This window comes from Haliotis asinina, chromosome 3 (assembly GCF_037392515.1).
Source record: "Haliotis asinina isolate JCU_RB_2024 chromosome 3, JCU_Hal_asi_v2, whole genome shotgun sequence".
In the NCBI taxonomy this organism is placed as follows: domain Eukaryota; kingdom Metazoa; phylum Mollusca; class Gastropoda; order Lepetellida; family Haliotidae; genus Haliotis; species Haliotis asinina.
This window is the reverse complement of record NC_090282.1, coordinates 9358319-9377968: the sequence shown is the minus strand read 5'-3', so window position 1 is coordinate 9377968 and position 19650 is coordinate 9358319. Positions and strand designations below refer to the sequence as shown.

General features: G+C 43.3%; 1 protein-coding gene across 4 annotated transcripts in view; it reads right to left on the bottom strand.

Annotated features, from left to right (window-relative positions):
* LOC137277430 (ankyrin repeat and death domain-containing protein 1A-like) overlaps positions 1 to 15824 on the bottom strand; it is a 45520-nt gene extending 29696 nt beyond the window's left edge. For all 4 annotated transcript variants that reach the window (XM_067809158.1, XM_067809155.1, XM_067809157.1 and 1 more), the window contains exon 1: positions 15314 to 15824. In XM_067809158.1, coding sequence (XP_067665259.1) covers positions 15314 to 15430 — 117 coding nt within the window. In that variant the 5' untranslated portion in view covers positions 15431 to 15824. The remainder of the gene's footprint in view (positions 1 to 15313) is intronic.
* Between the last annotated feature and the right edge of the window lie 3826 nt (positions 15825 to 19650).

Below are 19650 nucleotides of genomic sequence, written 5' to 3'. Positions count from 1 at the left end.
TTATCAATTGCCCCCAGGCTAATAAACCAGTACACATGTACCCGGGCTAATACTGAAACCAAGCTTGAACATTAATACGTGTTTGACCTCGGTGTAGTTATAACTCTTTCGTGGGAGCCATTTGTACAGTTACACCGGATTGCCGTCCCCTCCACAGTACATCAGTACATGTAGACATTACAACAGCATAAACAGTCAACAGAATTTAAACGTTTAACGACTGCGGTATTGCTGGAGTACTACTTGCTTTGCATGTGATTGGTGAGTGGCACGGGTTGAACAGGACACGCTTATCTCCTTACTGAACACCGGGTGTCATCACATCATTTTCAGCCAGCCATACGTTCAATTTCACCATCATTTTGCCTTTTTATAGACAGAGGAATCTTTTTCGACGTAGTCGAGACTGGGTATTTTCTGGTACTGACGCTGTATATTCACCTGCTGGTGACTGTGACCAACACAGTATGGGGCTACATACAGCATGAACAATTTACCGACCACAACTCATACATCCATGTGGATATTATACATTGTCACTGACTTACTCAGAAAGTAATAGTCTGTTTATTTGATAGGCGTACGCGACACGGAATCAATATATAGTCCATTGTGGTTATGAAAACATTGGTACAGCACGCTGGGTATTACTTCCTGCTGGGATCCTGGCTGATCCTGATAGGGGATTGGGATGGGCTGAAACAACCATATCTATTGTTACATTCACGGATTATAAGGATATTGGCCTGTTGTTACTGAATCAGACTGCATTGGAAATATCGTCCACGATTGTCTGTAAGGCTGGCAGACAGCCTTGCCCGAGGTAATATCACTTCTTGATGGTAATATTGTCACGCGTTTGTGACGAGTATTCGTAACAATGCAGATATACATTGGGAGTTCGGCATTTATCTTTGAAAATATCAATACGGTCAAAATGTCAGCGCATATCTGTAATGATATCAGCAGGGCTATGTGCATATCAGTGCATATTCTGCGCGTTAGCGTTAAGTAGCAACAATGGTGCATATCTGTGGCAATTGCAACGCATATTTGTGGAAATACCATGACGTTTCGTGGTAATATCCACAGTTATTCCTAACAATAACAACATGTATTTGTGACAGAATCAGCATGTTTTCGTGGCAGTATCAATACGTAGCAATATCAACATGTACTCGTAGGAATATCAACCGATACTTATAACATTATCAACGTCTATTCGTGGCAATAGGAAGAATATATGCACATGGCATGAACGCATTCATGATAATTTGGGTACCAATATCAGCAGGTATCTTTCCAATATAACAACTTTTTGTGCCAGTATCAGGACGAATTTGTGGCAATATCTTCCTGTAGTTGTTGCAATATCGGAGCACTTTAGTGGAAATATTTAACATTTTATTTGCAAATGCAGTAGGTATTCTTTTCAGCATTTGAGAAGAGGGTCATATAATATATCAACTGTATTTGTAGCACCATGTGTTGTTATAACAACATGTTCGTGATAAACTTGAGTGAGGTGGTCATTGATCTTACAAAGGTCTTAACCATGCAAAGGAGTCCGTCAGTTTTCAGATTTCCCGAGTATTACGACAGGCATAAAGACCCGATGGCAACTTTACACCGGGAACATTGCCTGAACACCAGCCTACACCCCGACACAATCACACAGCATACTCGGTCCACCCTGGAGACCTGTGTGGATAAGTGATGTTTTAAAGAAGATAGAACATGCCTTCGCTAGAGTGCAGTGAGAGCTGGCTGACATACTGACACAAGCGCCGCACTCCTCTTCCCCGGTACATACATGTATATGCAAATAGGGACGTAGTCTGACACCGTCAGACCTGTCTCTAGTAATACTTGATGTTATTATAGACATTACCCATTTTCGTAAAATATACATATGACCTACTTACGTTTGCTCCCATCTCTGGTGTAATTTGTACACTCTGTAAGACAGTTGAATGTGAATGTTAACAGCCGTTCCACAAGTTGTGATGGCGTCGCAAGTATGCGAATTGGTCAATTATCCTGGTGGGTAATTAGGGGAAATCGCAGAGTTAATTGTAACGAGCTTAGCGTCCATCAGCTGTCGGCCATCTTGCACCGATTTACGTGCCCTGTAGATCAGCATCTCCAACTCTTTATGTGTAGCCGACAGATTGAGCACCGACGCAGTGAATGATCTGCGATTGGAGTAGGGGTGGGGTGTGTGAAGAGGGAGTAGGGTACGAAGGCAGGGCGTGGGGTGCAGAAAGCAGTAGGTAGTGTTAGGAATTAGTGGTAGAGGATAGGGCCTCCGACTTGGTTGTACAAGATAGGGGTTGACTGTACAGGGTACAGGTTCGTTGTACAGGGTAGGGAATGGTTGTACAGGGTAGTGGTTGGTTGTACAGGGTAGAGGTTGGTGGTATGGGATAGGGTGGGGCGATGGGGTGGCTGCACATGATAATGGTAGGCTGTACAGGGTGGAGGTTGGTTGTACAGGGTAGGGGATGGTTGTACAGGTTATGGGGTGGTTGTACAGGGTAGGGATTGGCTGTAAAGGGTAGAGGTTGGTTGTACAGGGTAGGGGATGGTTGTACAGGGTAGGGTTCAGTGGTAGATGTCGGTTCACAGGGTAGGGGCATGGTTTAGTTGTACAGTGGGGTTGGTTTACAGGGTTAGGGTAGGGTTTAGTGGTACAGCGTAGGAATTTGGTTACGGGATAGTGGTAGGATGTAGAGGGGCTGGTTTACAAGAGTGGGTCACACCCTTTAGAAAGAAACTGCGAAATTATGACGGTCTCCACCAATAGTCTTACAAACATATTGACGGCCCAAATCACAGGCATTAACACCTCGATCAGACGCCGCCGACATGTTGATTGTGTTACTACATGTTCAAACATTCGCCGTCCTGCAACTTGCAGTATTTCCGGCTATGTAGTGTTTCATTGCATTAAGCACATGCATTCTCAATCATATTGCTGATGATATTGACAGTTGCACCTCTGAGACATGCGACCTCCACGTCTCCCTGAAGACATGTGGGTCAGACATTTTGCCTCCATCGTATCCCTTGGTTATCGTATATCATGAGATTATTACAACAAATGTCATCGTATCCCTTGGTTACCGTATATCATGAGATTAATACAACAAATGTCATGTGCTCATACTAACACCGAGAAACTTCAACACGTCTGTGCACCGTCAATCCAGACTTGATAACAGTGAAATCATTTTGCGAAGTGATCAAACCCGGGACACGTGACCACCAAGACCAATGGCCGTCGGACTTTACCATCTCTGTAACTTCAATATCACTAGAACCTGTTGCCGAACTATCAAGCTGTCAACTCTTGGATAGCTGCCCATCACTGGACAACAGGCCAATACTAGTTCACATGACGAGTTCAAGGAACAGAGAATCCAATTGTGACACTTCATCACAAAGTTGTCATGACCAGACTTATCTCTATTAGTATGTCTCCTTTGTTGTTTCTTCCAACTACACTTAATTTCGCTTAAGTGTTAAAACGCGTGTCAGGTAGGAGAATGTTGGCGTGGACAATACATTCACCTTCAGCTATCAAAGCTACCCAACATGCATGGCTGAGATCTCTAAATATGTCAAATGTATGTCACAAAACAGGCTAATCTCAAATATGAACTTTGTTAAAGCTTTACACCAACGTTTGTTCCATACTGGGTACACGAAGCGATTGTTAAAATATGAGACCATCCGTTTTCAAGCTGTAAAACGTGTCCCTAGAAAATACTTTCATCGAGAGGGGTAGGGTACAGACTCCCTCTGGCTCTTGAATTTAAGTTTCCTAAACACGTAGCCACTACCCCTTGTTACTAGCGATGATTCAAACTGCACCGGCTGTATATTGTGATACGATGATGAGACACTTGTGACGCATTGTGGCGTGACACATTCTCTGGAATTTATAAATCACTAAAAACGTCCTCGCTTCAAAGGTTGCGGAGGAGTACAAACGTGCAGTGTGAGATGACAAGATACAGGCGTACATTTAGGGCATCCTCAAAGAGAATCTGTCGAGCGAATCACATTTCACAATGACGAACGCTGTCGGTACTCAAATCATTCTAACATTTATATATAATTGCTTCTTATTATAAATTTACAACGTATACGGAGACGCTCTTCAAGAAAATGATTTTGATTAGATTTGTTAGTTTTTCTTAGTTGAGGTGAGTGTGTATGTCTTTAGGTCGCTTTTTAGCAGTATTCCAGCAATATCACGGCGGTGGACACAAGTAATGGACGGCGGTGGACACAAGTAATGGGCTTTAATACTGCAGCCATGCGTAGAATCGAACCCGAGTCTTCAACATGACTGATCGGTCGCCCAAACCGTCTACCTGCCCCACTGCGCCTAGGTGAAGGTCAATTTGACAAATGGAAGATGTGCAGACCGTGTAACCTTTTAATCCAACATCAACCTTTTGAACGACTTGGCTGCAGTAAGAAAATAATGCATTAGCTCATACAGAGGGTGGACGTAAGTTGTGGAATTTGTCCTCCGTTTGTATCACGTCTCTCTAGACCGAAGGTGTCTGATAACAGGTTAGGAGTCAGCTGTCTCTAGGTCCGAGCGTTATTGATACTAACACTATTGAGAGCACATTATATTAGTGGGAGATGGTACACGGAAGATAAATGAATAACCCCATACTAATTGCAACTAAGTTAGTCTCCTGACAAAGAAAGAACCGCGAGAGACAGATCAACACGAATATGAGTAAATACACTTATATCAAGAACTTTAATATCTATATAATCACACCATTCGCAAGAAAAGGGATCATTGCTTAAATGTCATAAAGGGTTTGAATATTTTAATATTATGCAAACCTTTGACACGGAAATTTTGAGATGGTATCATGGTGACTTTGTACTCTCGTGACATAAGATTAAGGAATACGACTCGTTATATCATTCCCATGAAAGGTTATCATTAAGGTAACTTAATACAGAAAATAGTATATATATAACAATTAACTATCTTAAACAATGCTATTATCAAAAGTATTTCCTCCTAGGAAATATTTGCCTTGAACATTCCACTGTCAGACGAGGTATGTTTCACACTGCTCAAAGCACGTATTCCCCACTGGTCAGGGATAATCAGTTGTAACAAAGCTGATTGCGGCGTAAAACAGCAATGAAACTGTGAATCCATCGCCAGTGTTGATAACTGCTGGGTAAATCACATTATCCAGACAGATGGTACTTGATCTAAAATGTAACTGAACTGGTACATTAATATTTAATTCTTGCAGATAGATTTGTCTCCGAATGTTTATTGGGGCATATAACAATCATCTCAGAATCAGTTTGTTCCAAATACTTTGCAGCGATATCTATCGTCACACTGACTTCCTGACTGGAATGTATTTCGAGTGATCGATACACAATAAACACCATCGCTGTCGATCACAACAACGTGCACAATCAATACACATCAACGTGGTGTTTGCTAAGTGATGTCATCAGTGTCTCGACAATGGACAAGTCTGCGTCATTTCAATTTCTGTTTCATACAAACGATTGAATAATTGAATCATCCATCGTTCCCACGTACAGTGGACGGGTCCCGGGTATTATTAGCGTCTCCCGGATCAGTGACACCGGATCAATACCGGATGGCTGGACCAGGGCGAGGGAGACGGCTGGTGGGCGAAAAATCCTTCTCCTGTGAGGCGTTTCTATCTCAAGACCAGAATAGGGAATCAGGAGGTATATCGGGCACAGTACTTACGTAGGGCAAATTTTACTTCTGTATGTGGAACTTGGGCGTGAATGAAGTGAAACCGGTGTCCGTGTTTGGTAGTTTCACTCCTGAGAGCTTCTATGGTTTATCTCCAACGAGACACATTTGAAGCATGTAGTATAACACTGTCCATATACCCGACAGTGAGGTTTGCGTGTCTCTAGGTGATGGGGTGGGTGGTTGGAGTGACACTGTTACACGTATACTCGTCAATGAGGTCTGTGTCCCTAGGGGATGGGTTGGAGGACTGACGCTGTTACCAATATGCCCGACACTGAGGTTTGTGTGTCGGATGGGTGGCTGGACTGACGCTGATGCACATGCATGTATACTCATCGATGAGATCAGTGATGCTACGTTGCAGGGCGAGACTGGGTAATGAAACTGAGGTGTACTGGTTCATTGCTGCCTACGGTGCGGATTGCCATGAGGAGGCGATGTTCTCTGAGGCACAGTCATTGTCAGAGAAAATAATTGCCGCAACATGAACGTTACAGCTAATATTTCTGCTTGTGCGGAAACTTTGACGCCTGTAGTACGGCTTGGCATTAACACCCATTCAGAAAATCCCCTTGTTGTTTTTGCTGCGTCAGCAAATCTATGTCGTTTTCAGCGGCTCAGTGTGTGAACTGTTTTAAATAAATCACCTGGGCCATTACCGCCGCATTTCACTTATCACAACAATGTTGCCGATTGACTGATTATGTTGTTTCTGTATGTTAATAACTGATTGGTTGATCAATGTTCGCCGTGGTGTGTAACATCGATCTTGGCTGTCATATATGAGGATGGTGACTGATGCATTCATCAATCGCTCCTTGGGTTCCTGGGTCACCCTGTCGTCCCAAACATCGATCTGTTCTTGTTTACCAAACTATGACTATGCTATTGTCTCGTCTAGATTGTCTAGTTTTTGTGTCTTTGCTTAGTCTCTATCAAGTCATTCTCGGTTCTTTGTCTGGGAGTCTTGTAGTAGCTTCGTGTAGCCCTTCATTCTTCAGACCGGTTCTGGACGAGTATTTTATGCATGCATATTTACTGTTTCCGTTTCTGTGTCTGTACAGAAGGGAGACATTAATGAATTGTCTGTCTGTCGATCCTGTGTCGAACCTTCCTAGGATATGCGTCCAGATGGAATTCCCATCATTTACACAAACCGGTTTTTCTTCGGACAAGACTGGAAAACGACCGTGATGAAATTTGACCGTGAGTTGTCGTAGATGGAAGGTGATTGGGTGTAACACAAATGATTAAGCAACATCGCACGCATATGTATCGGTGTTATAATACTACCATGCCCCACTGTACATGTATGCCAACTCGTATGATATGCCAACACATGCTGTGCGCCAGCAAGGGTAACAAGAACAATAAATTAAGGGCTTCGACTCTCCGTGCAAATGCTCGATCTGCTTCACCACGAATTCGGTCAACCTCCATGATGTACCTGTGCTACGTGCAACGAAACTACTCAGTCAAATGGGTCAGTGTTTCATCGTTTTCGTTAGTGAGATCAAATAGAGACTGTAATAATCCTCACCACTATTAACACCTTCATTACCATTTGCTATCGTCCTTCATTGCCATCATTACCATCGTGCTCGTGAAACATGGCGGCTTCTAAAAAGTTTCCTCAGATAATCTGAGGGCACCTATGCCACGATTGCTATTTCATCTCCAGGTATTTTACCATGTAGAGACCAAGTTATAACCGATTACCTTATAACCCGAAGATCCCTTTTCAAGAGATCTTCGGGCTATTTTACCGCCTTTCAGGCTGATTGAGTGCTTGTTATTGATTCTAGATAGCGCCTCCTCTCTTTCTATTTACAATAGGCAATGTCGATGTAGCTTGTCTCCGTATTTCAGGAGTGTAACGGGCGAGTGGGACAGAAAGGGATCTTCATGACTGTATCCATAAGGGTCCAATATGGACCACGGCGAGCAAATGTCCTTCATACTGTGCACAGCCCTGTTGGTGGAAAGCCATGACGTATACAGGAGGAAAGTGCCCCTCCTGAGCCAGGTGACCCTGACCTCACTACCAAGCACATGTCTGGACCTTCCTTTCAGGGATTAGAGTTTCATCGACTCGTCTGTTAGCTCTCCCTGCCATCTGAAGACAACCCCGTTTGACTCAACACATAGCCTGCTAATCATTGTATTTTGTACGTCTGTGTATGTTAGCTACTTCCCGTTTGATACTGTGACATTCAACCACACTCGGATACAGCCCTTCGTTTACCTTTCCTTCAATGTATCCAAGCAGATTCTATATAGTCGAACAATGATACAACCCTTGCCTTCATATAACTATGCCAAATTACACCAACAGCACATATTTACCGGCTATGCAGAATATACGTTCTATGAATCACTTGGTAAAGCAAGCACTCTCATTTTCACTGACATGTATTAAAAACCTATTAAGGTGCCATGAACGATTTTCAGGGATCTGGCCATCGAAGAAACCGAATGTTCTGTAAAAGCGACCGCATCGTTACAGTTAAAACAATCAAAGCTGCAGCGCAAGCGACCGAAATGACAGCGAAAACAGTCAATGTTGTAGTTGCAGCAACACTTAGTGAAGACAATCACCCCATAGTGAACGAAGCGACATGCGCTATAATGAAGAGACATCGCGTGGTAGGACGTGCGCGGAAGGAAATCACATACTCAAAGTTTCGCTTAGCCTCTAAACACATGTTGACAGTTGACAGCATCGGCAATCGCGACTACTCCGGTGAGGACATCCTCCAGCTGCCAAGGTCTCACATCGACTTCTTCAGAACAATGGGACGCACTGACAGTAAAGTAAGCGGTAATGCGCCCTGCAGACACGAGAGTGTTAAGACAAGTAACGCCGTCTCAACGATGTCTACATTAAGTAAACGGCTCCACCCGGGACTCGTTTGGGCCAGTAAAGTCTTGTTCTTTAATCTAGCTGAACCCGTATAATTGTATGATTCATTCTAAGAGGTCTTCCACAGCACACCGAGTACCGGTGATATAAACGTATTACCGTTCGCACACCAGAACCGGGTCTCCTTTAGAAGAACAATCCACGGGGGCACTGGGCTTTGTCATGTGTCTTAGTGTAGCCGGGCTTCTACTGTGTGTCAAAACAATTAATACTTAATTATTAATGTGTCAGTTTCTGAACACGAATCGATCACTGGTATGCGGAATGGCTCGTTCGTGAGGCATGTTTGCATTTGGTCAAGGGAGCAGGAGATGCTTATCCGGCGTACGTCATGACTCTAGATGGTGGGAGCAGTTTCACATCGTAGGACGCTTCATGTTGCATACAATGTACTTGTCGTAATGTAAAATCTGGAAAGACCATCTTTCAAGGTCACCATATACCACCACTCCACGACCACATGGCGTTGTGACCAGAACACATGGGCAATCGCAAAGCTATGTGACAATGACACCATATAATATAACCTGGACATGTCACCAGAATACCATATACTATAATCTATCCATGAGACCAGGATACCACGGACTATTACCTAGCCATGTGACCAGCATGCCATATGCTGTTACCTTGCTAGGTGACCAGGATGCCATAGACTATTACCTAGCCATGTGACCAGCATGCCATATGCTGTTACCTTGCTAGGTGACCAGGATGCCATAGACTATTACCTAGCCATGTGACCAGCATGCCATATGCTGTTACCTTGCTAGGTGACCAGGATGCCATAGACTATTACCTAGTCATGTGACCAAGATACCGCATACTATCACCTAGGCAGGTGACCAGCATACCCTGTACTGTTACCTCGTCAGGTGACCAGGATAACACAGACTATTACCAAGCCATGTGACCAGGATACCATATAGTATTATATGGTCCAGCTGACCAGGACAACACTAAGTAAATATTTTTATGTATTAGACCTTGGTGTTGGTTTTTCATCGTGTCACCAGCCATGTTTGCCTAGAACACTCCCACGACCGGGCATGCGCCTTGGACACCACAACAGCCCGGCATATGTCTGGGACACCTCTACCACCAGACATGAGACAGGGACACCTCTACCACCAGACATGAGACAGGGACACCTCTACCACCAGACATGAGACAGGGACACCTCTACCACCAGACATGAGACAGGGACACCTCTACCACCAGACATGAGACAGGGACACCTCTACCACCAGACATGAGACAGGGACACCTCTACCAACAGACATGAGACAGGGACACCTCTACCACCAGACATGAGACAAGGACACCTCTACCAACAGATATGAGACAAGGACACCTCTACCACCAGACATGAGACAGGGACACCTCTACCACCAGACATGAGACAGGGACACCTCTACAACCCGGCATGTACCTGAGACACCACTGGCGCCGGACATGACCCAGAGGCACCTCTACCACCGGGTATGTGTCAGGGGCACCTCTACAACCCGGCATGCGCCAGGGACACCTCCGCCACCGGGCATGTGTTAAGGACACATCTACCACGGTGCATGTGTGTGGGACACCTCAAACATAGAGGATGTGTAAGGACACCTCTACCACCGGCATATGACAGGGACAACTCTACCCCATGGCATGTATTTGGGACACCTCTACCATATGGCATGTGTGAAGGACACCTTTACCATCCGGCATTTGCCTGAGACACCAATACCATCGGACATGTGTCAGGGACAACTCTACAACCCGGCAAGGGCTTGGGACGCCTCAACCAGCGGACCTGTGTCTGTGACATACCTGGGCCATGTGCCTGGGACACCACTACCGCCGGACACCACTGAGAACTTTAGTTTGAGCCTTTTTCCAACACAATCAAACATCGTGCAGAAGTTCTGCAGGGGCGTATCGTGAATACATGCATCTTGAGTATACGATGTTACTGTATGAATATATGAATACAATCAGGATGATACAACAGCCTACGCTGAATATATGCATGGTATGTATGCAATGTGAATATTAAACCAAATACTGGACATGCGGTGCCTTTATTCATATTACATTATTACAATGTGGGTGATGAACGACGCCTATAGTGAATACATGAATCATACTTCTTGATGTGGGTGATGAACCAGATGTCAGACGTACACATGCAGTGAATACACGAATAGCACTTCTCAATGTGGGTGATGAACCAGATCTTAGACGTATACATATTGTGAATATAGACACCATACTTCACAATGTGCGTGATAAACCATGTTTAGACGTATTGTGAATATATGCATTATACCTTCACAATGTGGGTGATGCACCATGTTTAGACGTATTGTGAATATATGCATCTAATATGTACACTGTGGTCTGAACCAGGTGTTAGACACCCACAAAGACTGACAGGTAAATATACCAACCGTATATGGCAGGTGCGTAATCCAAGTTTAAAGAAGGACTTAGAAACTCTATTACTGACATAGCCAACCAATGCTCGTGAGAATTCGTTTCGCCTCAGTGATCACGTCTAATGTCTATAAATTCAACAATGTATAAAAAACGACTTACCATGTATACAGTAATGTTTGATAGGTATTCTGTGTGTATTGTATAATGTGCAAGAGGCCACTTTATATTGAGAACTCTTCAATATGATAAGCTGTGTACGTTTGATGTTACACACCGTGTATCAGGGCATTTGTAATTTTTCGTACCATGTATTCAATTATGTAAATAACATAACATGACCCGACGTGTGTTAGATAATGTTTAATGTGACACACCGTATAATAGCAAAGATTGTATAATAGCAAACCTGTGTTGAATAATGCTCAGTATGACCTAGATCCCATGCGATAACGATTACAATTACCAGTCATGTTTACCGCTATGCTACTTATGACCTACCATGTTGGGGTTAATCGTCATTGTACGTAGTGGGCTATATTGCATTGTAAATTCTAAAGCATGAATTTCTTTTTTTGAGTAAAGATGTGATTAATGTATCCTCTTCACTGTGTAAATCGCCTAGACGCCAAAATCAGAACAATACATCCACAAAAAATGCCCCAAGTTGCAGGATGGTAATATTGACTTGACTTATCAATATATTTAAATATGACCGCCTCATGGTGTTGGCGGCGTTAAGGTGATCATGGACGCCGGCGTGTGGCCTCGGGGAATGGAGATGGGGAATTCTCCTTGATGCCACGACAACTCTACAGCCTGCTGCTTTTGTCTTCCCGCACATCGGCTTGATTAATAGCTCTATCAACCTTATGAATATTTATCACTGTTTCATAAGATGAGTGATTCCTGCAATTGGCCTCCACACTGGGACTATCAGCGGCTTTCGCCCTACATCTCACACAAAAACGCCGGACTAGAGATGATGCGGGACAGTCGCAGACTGTAGGACCTCGCGCAGCCATACAGAAACAAGGCAAACAGAGATGGCTCTGTATTCTTTATCTTGATTTTATCTGGATTCCAGTGCTAACTGTGGTGAAGGTGATATAAGCACGGATACTGATAACATGAATAGCCATTTAAATAACTGAGACTCCACAATACAAATCTAAAACATAATACCAAAACTAAAACAATACGGCTCTCGTCCATTGCTTATGTTGCTAAACAACACAACTGTCAAGCGCTCGTACCTAGCATCACAATCGCCAACTTCTCGTCCAATGTTAATTCTACAAAAAAAACCCCAAAAACAACCATCAAACGTACGTCTAATGTTTCCACGACCAACCATCACAACCGTCAACTTCCAGCCCGATGTTTCTCACTACCAAATACTACAACCATCACCTTTCAGCCCAAAGTTTCTACTACCAACCACCACAATCATCAACTTCCAACCCGATGTTTCTCACTACCAAACACTACAACCATCACCTTTCAGCCCAAAGTTTCTACTACCAACCACCACAATCATCAACTTCCAGCCCGATGTTTCTCACTATCAAACACTACAACCATCAACTTCTTGTCCAATGATTATACTACCAGCCAGCACAACCATTAATTTACTGTCCAATGATTCCATTACCAAACCTAACATCCCTGAAGTAATTCAAAAGAAATGATATAATGTAATAATCCTGGCAGATATATATCACAGGTTAACATACATAGTGCCGTTCGATGATATTTGACCCAATCAGTGATGTGTTTCCTAAAAGTATTAAATAAAACAGGTGACAATATTCGTTCTTGTAAATGCTGAAGATACCCTTGATATAACCTGAGTATATAAATGTTGCATCATATTGGCACACTTGTACCTGTATAATACCGTTAGACACAGACAGGAGCAGTAGGATATGAAGGTTGTAGAACGCACGAGTCACTTTACCAACCTAATGAACATCACGGGGTGTACAACTTCACACTGCTTAACACCGCGGCTGACAAAAATCGATGTTTAGAGAGTATTATTGTAAAAAATGTCTGTCACACATTTGGTCTTGGATGAGCGGTGCTGGCTAGGAGATAGCGCGTCCTGCGACACGCAGCACTAACACAGCTGATAAAGGGGAAACCCACTTGCTAATGAAATAAATCAATTTGCGAAATCAAAAGAACTACTGGGATGTAGGATAGTGATTGTCCAGCTCGCTGAGGACAGCAGTGCCCGAGAATTGTCCGCGATGCTCGAGTCACTTAATACTGGCGTATTGCTCTCAACGTAAAGTAGAGATTCGTACACGTTTGGCCTTTGGAAATATTTTTTTATAACATGGGTAGGTGTCGACTCATCTGTATAGTACATCAGGTCGTACGGCATGCTGTCTTGTTGTCTTGAGGTGTGTCATGTGTTTTCACGGTGTGTCTTGGAATGTAAGATGCGTCATAACGCTAGAAGTATGAGGTGTTTCTTGAACGTTGGGTGTGGAAGTGTACGGTGTGTTTTGAAGTATGCCTTGTGTCTGTACGTGTCTTGAAGCATAATTTGTGTGTTTGTGTTTTGAAGTATACCTTGTGTCTTTACGTGTCTTGAAGCATTGTGTGTGTGTGTTTGTCTTTTGAAGTATACCTTGTGTCGCTACGTGTCTTGAAGCATAATTTGTGTGTTTGTGTTTTGAAGTATACCTTGTGTCGCTACTTGTTTGAAGCATAATGTGTGTTGGTCTTTTGAAGTATACGTTGTGTCTTTCCGCGTCTTGAAGCATAATGTGTGTCTTTGTGTTTTGAAGTATACTTTTTCTGTACATGTCTTGAAGTATACTTTGTCGGTACATGTCTTGAAGCATAGTGTATCTTTATGTAATTTTAAGAATACCTTGTGTCTTGATGTTCTGTAACGAAGTGTATGGCGGGGGCATGGTGACATAATGTTTGAACAGGGTGTTTCTAGGGTGGGAGATACTAACATGGGTGAATCTCTTATCTGTCCTGACTACCTGTGGACGGCCTTGCAGTCTGGATGAGAGAACTACACTACTATAATACTTTCTCCGTGAAGGTGAGGGGCGTATCGTTCTGTGCAAAACAGACCGAGCCATGAGAACACCCCAGACCTGCATCATCCGATCCCGTGACTAACCTGCCAACCGCGGTCGACCATGACCGTATCAAAGGCGTCGTGACGAGTGCACTACATTCCTCACACATGTGTCAGGGGATCGTCTTACACAAGTCAAGTCCCCCACCTTGTAGACGACAATATCAACACCGTTATGTAAGGGTCGGTTCTCTCTTACATGCAGAATAAGCACCAGTAATCGTATGTTTTGCCTGGTGTCTGACAGTAAGTACTGAGCAATACATAGTGTGTGATCTCTGAGGACATATCGATGCGTATATACAGAAAATATACATTCACCGAATAAAGGTCCAAGGCTGCATATATTATATGTACGTATCTTGGTTATAGCAGTTGACACGCGAGTCGATTAGCATACGATAGCTGACTGTAAGAGAGCTGTGACGGAAATAAGGAGATGGCACGAGATGGCCGGGGCTCACGATTATATACTGACTGCATCGTAGATATGTGAAGACCCTTTACCCAATGGAAGCGGTACTTTTAGTTGTCGTAGTAACTGGAGTTGTCGTCGCAGTAGTAGTAGTAGTAGTAGTCGACGTCGTCGTCGTCGTCGTCGTCGTCGTCTTCGTAGTAGTAGTAGTAGTAGTAGTAGTAGTAAGAGGTATAATAGCAGTAGTGGCTGACGAAGTAATAGCCGTTGTGGTTAAATCAGGCGTTCTAGGAGTACAATGTCATACCACATGTTTAAATATTCAACAGCAACACTGATATAGGGGCACCGTAGATTCCCGTTTAATGCTTTAAAGAAAGAATGATGCCACATCCCCTAGTAGAACGTAAAGAAGGGTACACCCTCCCCTCCCCCTTCGCCAACTTTCCACATGCCCCTCCCTATAACTCACCCCTCTTGACTGTAACAGCTGTATGACATACAGTGTGTTGTGTCTCACATACACCCCTCTCTACCAGAACTGCTTATGGATACCGGGTACAGATACTCTACACACACCCCCCTTTCCTGCATCCTCCACTCCCGTATACAACACTGATACTATCTGCGACATGGTCGGCGTCTTACCTCTCCGTCTTTCTCCTCCTCATCCTCGTCGTCATCCTCCTCATCTTGCACCGACATGTACGACGGGTGCCGGAAGCCATGGCTACCCAGTGAAGACACACTCCCGGCGTACGGCATTATCCCAGTTGGGGCAGGTATCCACCCAGACAGGACCTACATATGCATCCCAGGAGCTCCAGCAGAGACGCTCCATCCAAGGTCAGAACCACAGGCAAATGAATTGGAGCTCCACTGGCTTCTCTCCCTGCATCCTGGTATTGATCCAAGAGTACCGCCAGGAGTCGCTTACTCCGCTTTGCGTCTAAGGAACCAGCTCATTCACTGACACTGGCTAAAGCAGACGACATAAGATGTTGGTGCCCTCTAAGTTAAGAGAAATTGATGGCTGTATAAGGATGCGAATACTGGAAGAAGCGAGTCGTATTCGTTCTTGAGAGTTACTGCAATGGCGATCCCTGTTTACCCAATGATATCGGTCCTCAGTCTGACTTTCACTGGCGTTGTTGTGACTGATCGTAATTACCCCATATGTACCCACGCTAGCTACAGTGGGCTACCCAGCACTACCTACAGTCTGGCGGCTGTGTGAAGGCTGTCGTGGCTACACTCCAATCTCGGTATCGATTTATTTGGCCTCGCGGTAGCCTTAGCATGGAAGACGCGGCAGAAACAGACTCTCCAGAATTGACGTGTTTCCTCCAATAACGATGTGGGATTGCACACGTGTCATCTCATCCATGGCGCCAAACAGTAATGGTATTATGTATAACGGTCTTTGTGACGAGCTAAATATCCCAGTGGGTCGACACTAACTGAGCGTTCCCAGAGAAACAGAGAATAGAGATGCAATGCTCTATACCATCAGCGTCATGTTCCTGGATGAAAACACATAGTATAGGATCAATGATGGTATCTCAGTAGTAGACCTGATTATACGCTTGACTAGAACATGAGACGTTTTCTTCAATATGTGCATTTATCTTAAGGCAAACATGTATGCGTTTTAACGTTAACTCTAAGCACTCCAATGCTGAGGGTGGGTATGTTTTAAGACGTGTTAGTATGTATGACAGTCCAAACCATCAGGTTTATATTAATGTTAGGAACGTCGTGTGCCTCTATGTATCTGCTTACCTGGGTAGTGAAGATACGCCGAGAAGATTAAACACACCTTTTGTTTGCTTACTTTTATTCTTAAAATAGCTTCAAACCGGTGCGCAGGTTTCAAGTTAAAACAATATTAAGAACAATATGATGATCTAGGGACAAAACATGCCACCAAAACCTTTGATGGTGATTTTTCAGATCCCAAACTGGTCTGAGTATGTGTCTCGGGGTGTCAGCTCCATCCCTTGAGTTTCACCAAGGGGAAAACGTTAGTGACCAGTATCAAGTTCGGCTTTCCTCTGACCTCAAACTGAAAGCAACTGGGTGTAACTGATATACTGTGCCAAGTGGAGCTAAGCCTCCGGCCTTGCCTCACTGACACATAGATCGTAAAGACTAAGCCAAGAGAAGATATGGTCACCACACTGGGCCATGGCAAGTAAACAAGGCTTTAGGGAACACCAATGAACCATTCTGTTGTAGTGCATGGACATTCAGGCATTTCCGCAATGGTAATTTGGATAAACAGCCTTTCGATCTCTTGACAGCGCATTTTGCCAAGAATCATTCTTGAAGGCCTTGAAGCATGCATATTCAATACACTCCATCACATCACTATACAGACCCAATCATATGTCAGATGACCTTATTGATGTATGTTCATATACTTGATGATAAACATGGGGTACATGGATGACATGCCTTTGAACCAATTCGATTAGTACACAGAGCAAAACATACAGAGCAAATTCCCACGTGATGCGTTTCACATCAGTGCAAGTGAACGATCACTAATGTCTTGCTGTCTAACATCTACTTCGGAACATCCTCTTCCTTTAGTCATTTTTTTTTTCATTTACCGTCATTAACTTTATTTTAGTTAGAAATTGTTTAAACCTGCAACAATATCACCGAAATGTTTTCACCAAAAGTTAAGGGTGAGTGAGTTGAGTTTTACGCGCCTTCAGCAATATTTCAACCATGTCACGGCCCTGGACACCAGAAATGGGATTAACAGCACTCCAGGTTGTGAATAGGTGTGATCAGCTATCATTTTTTAAAGAAATATATACATCTTTACAACAGTTTCAGAATTCTGCAAATTACATGTCCAAGTTACAGAGGCAGGACACTGCTCAACATAAGCACAGTGCCGAAGGAAAATGTTACGTGAAATATCATACCTTTCATTCCCCTGACCTGGCTCAGTAGCCACATTCTGCCGAATCGACTTCACAGGTTACTCACTCGAACCCACCCACCTGCTCTTTAATAATATTTTTTATTATAGGCGATTAGACTTACACAGAAGCCTGCACAGTGCTAACTAGGGCTAAACTACTGGGTTTAAGGCTGTAATCATCATACCAGAGAATACGGCCGAACTCCGAACTCTACAGTGACGTGGGCATGTGATCTCATTACAACCCTAGACCTTGAAAGGTCAGATATAAATTGAAATAACATGAATCCGAGCGTAAAATCAAATTAGGCAGATTTCAATAGTCATAATTCTCTGTGTGTTTCCCATTATGTTATTAAAGTACGATGAACGGCTACCACAGATTATGACAAAGTTGAATAGTCTGTGCACGCATTATGGTCCCCGTAGAGTTAAGTGTTTGGTTGTATACTTCCAGCCATGACATGTGGAAAAACGACACTATATGATTCCTGGACATATTGTGTTGATCGAAGTGGCAGAACGACAACTCGTACATTTGTAGTGACGATACAGCAAAATTTATTCAAGGTCTGAGAAACAATTAACGCTGATATCTACATGTATGTGAAATATGGCCTTTTCATGGCTTACTAGCTCTGAAATATTACAACTGGAGAATAATATGACACATAACTTAAATAAAAGCTAACGAAACATTGCATAACCACGACGGTATCTCGACGGGCCAACTGAGTCCTGTGTTTGATCAACACTAAATGACAACAGTATACCAATATTTGACTGCAAGATATAATAGGCGCTTACAAATGTTTATCCGTTCGTTGATATGTTAATCAGCAAGACATATTTGTGATTCATCTTTATGTATACTCGAAAGATGACCTACTGGAATACACCTTTGGCTCGGGGATTGTCGGGTGTTGTTGTTGTTGTTGTTGTTGTTGTTTGTTGTTTTTGTTTGTTTGTTTTTGTTTTGAGGTTTTTGTGCAACGAGAGACTTAATCTAAGTTTGTAAGTGCTGAATTGCACTTTCCGATATGTATATATGTGTGTGTGTGTGTGTGTGTGCGTGTGTGTGTGTGTGCGTGCGTGCGTGCGTGTGTGTGTGTGTGTGTGTGTGTGGTCCTTTAACCATATAAAATGTACATATACACACACAATGTCTTTCCAGGCCTCATACAGATGGAGTACCCCAGTGGCAGTAGCATGGAACCGTACCACATATCCACTTTCACCTTTCTATTGGCAACCACGGTCAACAGATGAGGCTGTATCTGAAAGTGTTGCTATATCAGTTAGTAAGATACTGTAATACATATTAAATAATCGTCTTTCCCGAAGATAGGAATAGCTGCAACTTCAGAGGAAGTAGGAATTTAAGAAATTCAAATTTCAAGCACAAATTTAAACGGGACTCATTCAATATAAATGAAAAGGAGAGCTTGGAGATTCAGACCCTGGGAAAATCTAACTAAACTCACTCACTCACTCCCTGGCTCACTCTAAACGGCACCTTTCATCAACTGACCAGCATGTAATAATAAAGCTGCCGTACATTATAAATTGTGCTCTTATTAAACGTAACAATCTGATATGAAGTTTTGTAGACAGCTGTAACATCTGTCTGTACCATGATTTGCAGTTTGGATCACTAATTACTACTTATTGCACCATGTGTATTATGTATAACTCTGATGTATACTATCCTGAAAAAGGAACGCACAGACGAGAAATCTGTTGGGAAATATATAATACGTCCACAAATAGACTTTAGTGCGTGAACTTTCACATCAGTTTAAAAGAAGGTTATGTCTATACATCCAATTGGATAGTTTTAGATAACGGAGATGGTAGCACGACCCCGATGTCGGGTTTCCTTGCTCTCGGACCAATCTGTATCTGTTCCGTACAGTTTGACCGGATGTTCTCTGAAGTCCAGACACCCTGGCTGCTGTGATCTCGCCCGTGGAAGTACGACCATACAACTGTAGTACCCGGATGTACCGAACTTGGGCTGCAGTGGTAACTCGAGATCTGCCTGTCA